Source organism: Cynoglossus semilaevis, chromosome 17 (assembly GCF_000523025.1).
Source record: "Cynoglossus semilaevis isolate Cse_v1.0 chromosome 17, Cse_v1.0, whole genome shotgun sequence".
In the NCBI taxonomy this organism is placed as follows: Eukaryota; Metazoa; Chordata; class Actinopteri; order Pleuronectiformes; family Cynoglossidae; genus Cynoglossus; species Cynoglossus semilaevis.
In genome coordinates this window covers 1,041,454-1,053,524 of record NC_024323.1, presented here as the reverse complement: position 1 = coordinate 1,053,524, position 12,071 = coordinate 1,041,454, and the positions used below count along the sequence as shown (strand labels likewise).

The following is a 12,071-nucleotide window of genomic DNA, read 5'->3' as shown; positions in this document are numbered from 1 at the left end:
ACCAAAATGTTTTGTTGGGCATCGTGTTGTGGTTTCACTTGACTGTCTTGACTGACTTCACTGCCCCTTGCCATTACATTGCAACTTCAAGCAGTTTATGCTACAAAATAAGTCCCTCATCAAACATATGTACTATAATGCAGCTTAAAGCACTCTTGTGATGCCATTTAAATTTTACATTCCTACAAAGAGAAAAAGCACCGCACCCCTTTCTTTTTAACCCTCCCGTTGTTCTTTGGGTCTAGGTGACCCGGTGGCTGATAATATGCCTTTTGTGTGTGTGCCCCCTGCACTGCACCGCTTGTGCCAACTTTTCCTCATAGTCTGATTCTGGGACAACATGCAAATCCGGTGTGAGGCGCTAGTTGTGTACAAAATGCAAAGGACAATGGGAGAGTTAAGTAATATATCCTGCTCCTGTTTTGTATTGATTGTCCAGTTTACCAGCACATTATCTTGAACAATCTAATAACACAGTTTGTTAGCATGCATCTATGAGTTTGCACAGAACGTAATATGTGTTGTAAAACCACATATAATTTGTAATGTCTGGTGATTGTTATCACTATGAAACATTGACAACTGACTTAGCTGTCACTAATTATTATACTCTTCTTTGGTGCCCTTTTAACTTAGTCTCCTAATCTTTTTTGGAAATGTGTCATGTACATATTTACTTGCCAACATTTTTGGCAATAATACATATATAATATTTGTGGACTTATGACACTGTTGGTCCTCATCAAAAACAAATTTAGAGGCACTCTGGCAAAATTAAGAATCATTATATGATCTGGTTTGAATTTGTAATAAATTGACATTTATTGACATTAGAATAAAAAAACTAAATGGATTTCACCTAATGGCAATACGTTTTCTGAAGTGGCATTAGCTTGAATAAAATGTACAAGAGGCGTCAAGTATTACGTTGAACTGCCAAGGATGAAATTTTCATGCTTGAGTTGACTCTCGAGGCCAGGACATGGCATTGAGAAACGTCTGGATGCCTCCTGTTGACAACAGTAAAGCAGAATTATAACTAGTTAATTATATATATTTATATATATAATATATAACAATACATGTATCTGTATTGAACCATTCGTTACAGTGGTCTCAGTTCTGTACGCAATCTGAATCAAACAATACACAATTTTATATTCATTTTTATCAACCTCTGAAAGCACACTGTGTGCTTTCCTGAAATCAGAGGATCTGCGCTCGACTACTCCACTTTAGGTTCCATTGTCAAGCACAGATTCAATAAGGTGTGCCTCCCACATTCATTCACACCAATGTGCTACATGTGAAACTAGCAACAAACTTGCAACATGGCTAAGGCTTCAAATTTGGGGTGAGATTCATTGCTTTGTGACACTTTCAATTAAACTGACTACTCCCCTAAGGCTTGTCAAGCTATAAGGCAGCAACACAACCGAAGCCACAGTAGGAAAATAAGTCACACAGGCTGCCTGAAAAGATTCTTTGTCACCTGATGTCCAGGTGGTATGCCATCTTAAAGTTTTTCTTTCCATAAAAGACCATGGGTCCTGTTCATTGTACATTTTGTGAGACATTCTTGAGATCTCTAATTTCAAGTTAAAAAGTTGTAGGTATCAAAGAAATATTGAAACAAAGCATGAAATGTGTTAATGTGTTGTTACGGAGCCCCTAAAGGGACATGAAAAAAAAAAGGCATATCTGCGCACCGATACGGACAGTGTGGTCAAATACGCTTCATATTTTTGTTTATATATTCAGGATTTTTGTATATATATTCGCACTTTCTGTATATATATTCAGACTTTCTGTATATATATTCAGGATTTTTGTATATATATTCGCACTTTCTGTATATATATTCAGACTTTCTGTATATATATTCAGGATTTATATTTACATTTTTTGTATATATATACAAATATTTATTTTCTGAACTATATATATATATATATATATATATATATATGGGGTGTGCAAAAGAAATCGATTCACATTTGAATCGGGATTTAAGCTTTGCTGATTCAAAATCGATTCCTAAAGATCCAAAAATTGATTATATAATATTTTTTATCCCTATTTTGTAACGGCTTCATTCTAAATTGAATTAAAATGTTCAAATGGATGGCGCTGCATCGACTTTACACTAGGCAATTCTGATGCATCTCGTCGAAGGTGCAGTCAGCTCTGACCTCTTTATCTATTAGTGAAACGGATAACGTCAACTGTGCACGGAGAATGGCGACTGTTAAACCTTCCACCGAACCAACAAACTTTGTATTAATGCACTAACTACCCACCAAACTCTGAGCGGTGCACCCCGGAACGGAAAGTAGTTGTCAATACTACTGGTCATTGTGACACAGCACAACGACAAGTACAGTATCTATCTATATATATATATATATATATCTGTGAGTATATACAGTATACATCGACTCATCTACATATATACATGCACACATATACAGGGGTTAGACAATGAAACTGTTTCATTTGGTCCATTGGTCACCAAAGGTTTGGCCATGTGTATTGACCCTGGGAGCTCCCGTCGGACAGTTTTGGTGGAAACAGGAGAGTTGAGGTGCACAATTTAATTCTGCAGTTTGTTGGGCAGCTGTGGTTTTATGGATACAATCCGGGTTAGCACCCGGACATCCCTTTTAGACAGCTTCCTCTTGCGTCCAGTTACTCCTGTTGGATGTGGTTCGTCCTTTTTGGTGGTATGCAGACATTACCCTGGATACCATGGCTTTTGATACATCACAAAGACTTGTTGTCTTGGTCACAGATGCGCCAGCAAGACGTACACCAACAATTTGTCCTCTTTTGAACTCAAACTTGAACTTTGAACTCACATGTGTCACCCTTAAAGTTGTGTGCATTGCAATATTTTAAACAGGACTGTGCTATTACTCTGCTCTTACTGGTGCAATGTGCAATCAATGAAGTTTGGCCACCAGCCTGGTCACATTTAGCCATGAAACCCCCAACACTAAATTGGCCACTTTCAGTTTCACTGTCCAACCCCTTTATATATTTTCACAATTAAAGGCTGCGAAGCAGAAATTCTGTGTCTTGCATTTTCATAAAATAAACTTCCTATAATTCAAATAAAATCGAGTACAACTTAAAAATAATAATAAAAAATAACAGCATTAATCCAACATTCTGACTTACTTGACCATTACAAAATCAAGAGAAAATGTTGCAGTTTTACAAAGTAGTAGACATCTTGTTCTCTTTTGGCTTAATGGTTTTCATCTTTCATTGATCTGTAAAACAGATTCATAGTGAAGACAAAGGAACTGAATCTTAATGGGAGGCAAAACTAGAAAGGATGCTTATTGGCATCCCATCAAAGAAACAATGGTAAAGCAGTATGGTCAAGAGAGTCTGGAATGTTTCTCAATATGGTGCAAAGAATCTGCATTTTTTACTGGGGGTTCCTTCAGAAATGAGACAATTATATAAGCTAAATTAGCTATCATTTAATGAAAAGAAAATTAACTACTGACATTAAAGAAATAAAAAAACCGGAGTGTTTGAAAATGTGGAAAAAGGAAGCGACAGAGAAAAAAAATGTAACAAGGCACTGATTTAATGCATGTCGCTTTTTGCACAATTTTTAACTCTCAAAATACATCATCACTAATACACCTTAAAATTAAATTTATGTTATGTGTGTTTGTTGTTAATCTAATCAGAGGCACATGTTGCAGGTGAAAGCCAACTAAAAAAAACAACTACAAACTATTTGCAAGGTTATAGCACGGGGTGGCAAATATTCATTTTTAAGTGTATGGGCAAAAAAAGTAACCAGGCAAACTTTTAAAAGATCACAACAAAACCAAAATGGAGATGTGATTATACAAAACACTATTATGAAATAAAAAACGTTGCCATTATAAAAAGAGCAGCTTACAATGTATCTGCTGTTGTAGTTTTGCAATCAATCACAAAGCCATGTTTGTTTGAAAGTTGCATTTTTATTGATTTAAAATAACATCCAGATCCAATATAGAAAAGAAGGCCTACCTTGAGGACACCCTCCATCTGCTTCAGGACAGCATGCACTTCTTTTTTAAGCAGCCAGTTGAATTCCTCCTCCTGCCAATGAGAGCAAAGATATATGCTAAGCAATTAGTGTCGCAACAGCACTCATTTAACACTTAAACAATCAAGTATCAATCTAAGTATCTACTAGTGCTCTTGTGAACACATAGCAATTTATCTGAGTTTGTCAGATCAACTGTCAAATTGAGATTATGTCAAAGTACTAACACAGTTAGTACTTAAGATATTAAGTTATCAATATTACTCAATGCCAGACTCATAACTCATGCTGGTTATTATGGCAAGGAGGTAAGGCTGTGCTAAAATATCAATACATCGGTCCCTCTCTATATGGTCTCCATTCTCCTTTCACTCCCTCAGTGGATTTTTTTTAAAATTCCAACCTCACGAGAGTTTCGCTATATTGCTGTATTTTATGGTAAATGTGTTTTTTTTTTATTTTCAGTATTTTCGTTATCTTTGTGATAAAAAACATTTTCTTACTTAAAAAAATGTAAACAGTAAAAATATAGCTGGTAGCTTTGTTTAACTAGAGCAGCAATGCAGAACACAGCATTGAGCATGCTCTTCTGTTCCTCACGCTGATTGGCTCACACGTCGTAGCATCTCTCACCCTCGTTCACTTTGCTTTGTGCCAGTAGTGCATTGCTGTAAAGTTTGTGCTCCTGTGTTTGGTGAAAGCTTACCCTAATTTAACGATCTACGATGCCTCATAAACGCTCTGCGTCTTCTCAGGCTTCTGTTACTAAGCCCAAACGAAAACACTGACACAGATGACAGTTAACAAGCCTTTCTTTTTCTTCTTAATAATGTGCGCTCCTGCGCTGTGCCCGGCTTTCATATACAGTCCATCCGTTTTGGCCAGTATGCACTCCTCTGTTCAGTCTTCTCTCTCCATGGTCCCTGCTCCTACTAATATGAGGAGAGGCTTGATTACTCACATTACACTAGCCTCTGCCGCACCCCAGAATGTGTATTTAAGTTATTTACGTAATATGCATGTCTTTCCATTATACAATTCTACAGTGCATATAATTGTGTGGGAAAGGGTAATACAGTCTAGAGAGGGTTGATAGCAGTGTAGGGGAGGTTCGTAAAGTGTAAATATATACGTAAATAGTATAATAACTATCTCATCTCTACTTCTTGGATTTTCCCTTGTCGCGGCCGGTTTTGGACCGGAACTATCATATATCAAGATTTTTTTTCTTGCAATATGTTATGGAAATTCCAGTGGTGGCTTAGTGGTTAAGGAAGCGGACTTGGGTCCGGAAGGCTCCTGGTTCTAATCCACCAGCTGCCAAGTTACCACTGAGGTGGCATGGCACTGTCCCCACGCACTGCTGCCGGGGCTGTTCACTTTAGTGTCACATTTCATTGTGTGTGCAGTGGTGTGCTGTGTCACAATGACAAATAATTCACTTTCACTTTCATAATGGCGCTAAATATCAATATTTAAACCAAGAGTAGAACACACACAGAAAGAATCAGGAGCAGGTGAGACGACAAAGAGAAGCAGTACCTGCCAACATTTCAAAAACATGGGTGACTGCAATGACGATTATGTAACGTAGAGGAGAAGCCTCTGAGACTGTGGCTGAAAGGATACCTTGCAGACCAGAAGTAAACAACCCCTGGTTCCCAAGCCACACGCATCTCTTTGCCTGGTTTCATGCTTCTTACGTTCATATTGAAGTTTGTGTTTGTGTTTTTTTTTAATGTGCGTGTTCGCTTCACTTGAGTTCAATACGGTATTTTCGTCAAATGTGCATGTGCGTGAGATGAAAATAGCGCCAAGTTTCCCAGTAAGGGCAAGATCATTTGAGTAAACAATTTGTGTCAAGTTCGCTCTCAAAATGAAAATATGAAGATAAACACAGGACATTTTTAACAGAGTGGGAGAGTTTATATTTTATTGTTGAACGTAACCGCAAGCCATTCTGTCTTGTATATTGGGCGTCATTAGCGCATTTCAAAGCAGCAAATCTTCAGCGCCACTTCAGCTCATTCCATGCTAACATTGACCAGGAATTTCCAAAAGGGACTGAACTCCACAAGCACAAGTTGGTCACTTTGAAAAGTAGGGGCAGTCCAAAAAATGTTAGCAAACGCTAACACCCACCACACTGTTGAACACAGAATATTGAACATTAACATGGCTATTAAATCACAGTTGCACTCTGACCTTCAATCATGTGAGTATTTTAGTGTCGCATTGGATGAGAGTTGTGACATACAAGAAAAGCCTCAGTTGGTAATATTTGCATGGTCTGTGTCAAATGATTGTGTGATCAAAGAAGAACTCCTTGATATTGTGCCATTAAAAGACAGAACCTGTGGCATAGATGTGAAAGAAACAATGATGGCTGCATTTGTGAAAGCAAATCTGCCCATACCCAAACGAACTGCAATAGCCACGGATGGAGCGCCAGCCATGATCGGATCTGTGAACGGGCTTGTGGGGCTGTGCAAAGCTGACCAAACATGTCCTGAGTTATGGAATTTCCACTGCATCATCCACAGGGAGCAACTCGTGTCTAAATCATTGACGTCATGAAGCCTGTGATGGAAATCGTCAACTACATCCGCACACATGCGCTTAACCACAGACAATTCAAGAATCTCATAGCTGAGCTGGACCAAGGGCTTCCAGGTGACCTACCGCTGCACTGCACTGTGAGGTGGCTGTCAAAAGGCAAGGTACTTTAACGCTTCTTTGAGCTCTCGGACCTTGAGTGGAGATTTGTGTTTAATAAAGGTCATGACGTCCCAGAACTTTCAGATAAAGACTGGGTGGCAGACCTCGGATTCGCTGTGGATGTGACTGCACTAATGAACGAAATAAATGTCAAACTGCAGTGCAAGGGCCTTTTTGTGCATGAGATGTACAGTGCAGTGAAGGCTTTCATGAGAAAATTGCAGCTTCTCTCAAGTCAAGTGAAGGACAACAATCTGACCCACTTGCCAACACAATAGGAAGCCAAAAGACCAGGTGATCACCTCCAAAAGTACTCAACCATGTTAGAAGCACTACATGCAGAGTTTTCAAGGCCATTTAAAGATTTCAAAACTCTTGAGAGTGAAATGCACATGGTTTCTTCTCCCTTCAACTGCAGTGTGGATGATGCACCAAGAGACGTTCAGATGGAGCTTTTTGACCTGCAGTCTGACATACTTCTGGCAAAGCACTTCAGGTCAGTCTCACTGCTGGACTTCTACTCCTCCCTTAAAGAGGAGAACTTTCCACACCTGAGGAGGCATGGTATTGGATCTACCTATCATTGTGAACAGACTTTTTCAGTTATGAAGTCCTCTGTGACTGATGACCACCTCTCAGCTGTCTTTCGCATTGCCACTTCAGACATTCAGCCAGGTTTCAATGCCCTTGTTCAAGCCCAGAACAGACTGGATTATTCTCACTGAAGAGGTAACATGAGGTGGAAAACATTAAACGTTATTGTTTGTTCAACAATACAGATCAATACAGATGTATTGCTGTATTTCTGTAAATTTGTTGTTTGTTGTTTTCCATTGTTTGTGAAGATTAACAAGTTAAAAATGGATTGCACAGATTCAATAATTGTTTTTGTTTCCTTATTTGACTTATAGACCACAATTTCACATAACCTAATATAAATATTTACAGAGTGCTTTATTCTTCTGATTATCAGTACCAGCTATTCAAAATATTTAATTTAGAGCATTTTATAATGGAAGAAAGTTGGGGTGGCCCTCTTACACAATTCAAGTTTCTCATGTGGCCCCTGGTAAAAATTAATTGCCCACCCCTGATCTAGGTGATGTAGTCATCGCTTCACCCACCTTTTCTCAGCACCTAACAGATCTCAGGGAAGTCATCAAGCGCCTGGTGGGCGCTGGGTTGTCGCTTAAGTTTTCTAAATGTCATTTCTGCAAGTCTCTCGAGACCCACTACTGTAAAACACGTCAAATAGGTTCTTGGCATGAGTGGAACGACAACTGCCAGGTGGCCCCGGATAACCTCAAGTCTAAACTGTGCATTGCACCAATACTGGTGCTTCCTAACTTTGACAAACCATTTGCCATTCACACTGATGCCTGCGATGTTGGATTGGGGGCTACATTGGTCCAGACTGATGACAACAGCTGTGAGAGGGCAGTAGCGTATGCTAGCCACACCCTGTCCAAGTCTGAGCGTCCTTATTCCACATCAGAAAAGGAGTGCCTTGGTGTGATATGGGCTTTAGAACAGTTTTGTCCTTACATAGAGGGAACCCATGTAACTGTAGTAATCGACCACAACAGTTTACGTTGGCTGATGTCTCGCCCTAGCCCTTCAGGTCGCCTGGCCATATGGTGCTTGCGGCTCCAGGACTATGACCTAGACATCATCCACAAACCAGGATCAACTAATGCTGTCCCTAATGCGCTGTCACGCAACCCAGTTTCGCATGGGGAGGAAGTTGGCTTACTCCCTTGCCATGCCACTGTGGGCTCATTGAATCTCCGTAACTAACCTCTGTTGATGCTCACAGACAAAGACCAGTTGCAGGCCCTCCAGACTGCTGATCCAGTCATCAGCTCACTTCTTTGGAAAATGATGCCTGCATTGATTCTACTGACTTTTGTCTTCATGAGGGCCTTGTTTTTTTTAGAGACAGGAGATATTCCTGTCGTCTTCATCCTTATAAGGACCTGCGACTGCGATGTACCTACCGCTCTCCGCAGTACCCTGTTGAATTATTTCCAAGACCATCCTATGTCAGGTCATCCGGGGTATTGCAAAGACCAATGGCCGTTTCCAGAAACGGGTGTACTGGCTTGGCATGAGAGGCGATGTTAAAAGGTACGTACTGTCAAAAAGAACAACCAGTGGTTGCTTCTTTCCCCTGGGAGTTTGCTGGGGTCAATTTTGTTGGGCCTCTTCCAAGGTCTTCACAGGGCAATGAATACATTCTGGTATTGGTCGACTTCTTTAGTCTTTGATTTGGTTGTGAAGGCAATGAAGACAGCCCACAGACGTACCACGGCATATCACCCACAAACGAACCACACAGAGAGGATGAATTGGACGATCAAAACTGCCATTAGATCGTATGTGGGATCTAGACACCGAGACTGGGAGCGTCATCTTGGTCTTATCAGTTTTGCTCCCCATCAGAGTACTGGCGAATCACCGGCTTTTCTCCTGTACGGCAGGGACCTCAGTACTCCACTGGACCTGGCAATGCAGCCTGATCTTGAATCAGCTCCCGAGTCAATAGAGCTGTACAATGTTGTCTGCTGCTTTGCACGACGCGTATGACCATGTGCGTGAGTGTCTCTTGACCAGTCAATAATCGCAGAAATGTCACTATGACAAAAAAGGAGACATCTTTCATTTAAGATGGGAGACCTGGTGCGACTGAGGGGTCACCCTCGGTCGGACACATTGGCTGGGTTTGCAGCTAAGTTGGCCCCCCCTGTACAAGGGCCCTTACAGAGTAGACCAGGTCATGTCGGACTTGATTTTTAAAATGTCCTGTGTATCTGGACCTGTGTATCTGAAAAACTCTTATGCAGGAGTGCATCATCATTCCAACCTTTTGCCCTTCCACACTTGGGGGTAGGACACACAAGTTCCACAGTCCAGTAGTTCTCCAGCAGCAATTGTCTGTAGCCGAGGCCGCCCGACCAATGACAACAGCTCGGGAGGAACGCAGCACTCCCTCACTGAATCGCCATCAGCCGTTAGTAGCTCACACCCTAGCTCATGAGTCAACCTAGGGTGTGCATATGATAGGATAAGTAAGCTTAAGGTTTGTTCGCTGCCTTGTTCCTCTATCTTGTCCTGTTGTTACAGGGTTGTTACAATTTTTTTTTTGATGGAGGGGTCCAAGGTTAAAAGACTGTTTGTTTGTTTTTTTGGTGCTTTCTTTGTTGTTTTTTAAGAAAAAAGCCCTTGGACAATGAGGTAATTTGTTTGTATAGTTTTATTTTATTCTGTGTCTCATTTAAAAAAATGCTTTGTTATTCTGTATGTTTATGTTCAAGAAACAAAAGTTATATACAGTGGTGGGGCTTTGTCATACTGTATTTTTTGTGTACATATCTTTAATTTTCACTACATTTCCTCTTTTCTTGTAAGGCCTGAGGACAGGTCTTTTTTGGAACGGGGTATATGTAATGATCACTTCCTGTAGGCATGTAAATGTCACTTCCACTTCAGCAGTGTTGTTGTCTAACATGACGGATGTAAAACGGTCCGATGTCGGTAAGCTCTGATGTACCTAAAATACTACTATCATAAATCTACCTATCATAAAACTGTAGTCAAACTGGGGACAACTTTGGTGTCCATTTATTTTTTCTACTTTCGACAACATCCAGAGATCGCCCAGATCTCTCAGGTACTGAGTAACCGTTGAGTTACATATATTATAATGAGCATTCCATCAGCTAGACAAAATTACAAAGAGGAGAGTTTATCCTATCAATAAAATAATTAAATAAAGCAAAATATACCTTAATTTAATGAATTTTTAGGTACATTCAAATACTACAATAAAAATAAAAATCAATGAAATAATAGAGTACATAAAAAATATTTAAAAATAAATATTAATTTAAAACAAAAAAAAGCTTTTAGGTCAAACTTCCTGCAACATATTTCTTCAGGTTAGACGTTGAGTTTTTGAATGCTGAAATATCCGTTGGGAGACACAAAAGACACCGCATGATGTAACTGCTGTTCCGCACTGGAAATGTGAACATGCTTTCAACATGAGGCCAGGGTGTGCCTCCTCTTCTTCGTCTGCATTGCCGACCATTAATTCTACCATTTTTTGCAATCCAAGACGGCAGCGTTAGTAATGCATTAATACACCACAGGAAGCACATTTGTAGCACTAGAGATGGGAAGACCGACTCTTTTTACTGATTCGGAGCTTTGACTTTTGAACAGTAAAATGAACGAGTCGTGAATGAATCTTGAACGAATAATTTAATTTGTTTTAGAGCAGGTGGCCCGTTAGCCCTATTGTGGGCGTTGTATAGAAAGCTACGGTTCTCTGACACTAAATACTGAAGGCAAAGAATGGTTTGCTTCCGCTGACAAAGTCTACAAAGCACACAAAATGCCATAAGCAATTAAACCATGTGAAAACCTAAGAAAGAAAAACACACCACAATGTAAAGATGAATGAGAGCTGCAAACAAGTGACATGTCAGTGTCCTGTGCTTACTGCCACATGCTCATAACCTTTTCATTTAGAAGTTTTTCTTAAAAAGACAAAAACAAAATCACCAAAATCATCATCTGTCCATTTCTTCTGATCATCCTTGAGACGGTTCTACACCAGGGTGCCCAAAAGGTAGATCAGGATCTACCAGTAGATCTCAAAGGGAGTGCTGGTAGATCCTGAGCAATTACAGTTAAAGAAACAAAAAAATTAAAAATGGTAGATTTAATTATATTTTAAGATGCTAATCACTAGGGCTAAGGTAAGAACCATAGATGTATTGAGTCAGATGGTATTGTGCCATACAACTACAGCCATTTAATCAAAGTAGTAAATATATATTTATACATATATATATATAGTTTTCAATGTAGGTAGATCACTTTACCCCAGTCATTTGAAAAGCAGCTCCAAAGCCGAAAACGTGCGGACACCCCTGTTCTACACCTTCATTAGAGTCCAATTGCATTTAAATATATTGATTGGACATGATTATGAAAGCCGTATATCGGAAAGGCACAGATCTGGCCAAGGTTACAAAAATTTCTGCTGCACTTAACGTTCCTAAGAGCACAGTGGCCTCCAATATCCTTAAATGGAAGACGTTTGGGATGACCAGAACCCTAGCCATTTGGCCAAACTGAACAATAAGGGAAGAAGAGCCTTGGTGAGAGAGGAAAGAAGAAAGAAGAAGAACCCAAAGATCACTGTGGCTGAGCTCCCGAGATGCAGTCAGGAGATGGGAGAAAGTCGTAGAAAGTCAACCATCACTGCAGCCCTGCATCAGTTGGGGCT

At 40.0% G+C, this 12,071-nt stretch overlaps 1 protein-coding gene across 1 annotated transcript in view; it reads right to left on the bottom strand.

Annotated features, from left to right (window-relative positions):
- rogdi (rogdi atypical leucine zipper) overlaps positions 1-12,071 on the bottom strand; it is a 40,038-nt gene that overhangs the window by 21,081 nt on the left and 6,886 nt on the right. Inside the window, exons 2-3 of the mRNA XM_017040705.2 lie at positions 4,039-4,110; positions 928-1,010 (exon numbers count right to left, since the gene is read on the bottom strand). Coding sequence (XP_016896194.1) covers positions 928-1,010; positions 4,039-4,110 — 155 coding nt within the window. The remainder of the gene's footprint in view (positions 1-927; positions 1,011-4,038; positions 4,111-12,071) is intronic.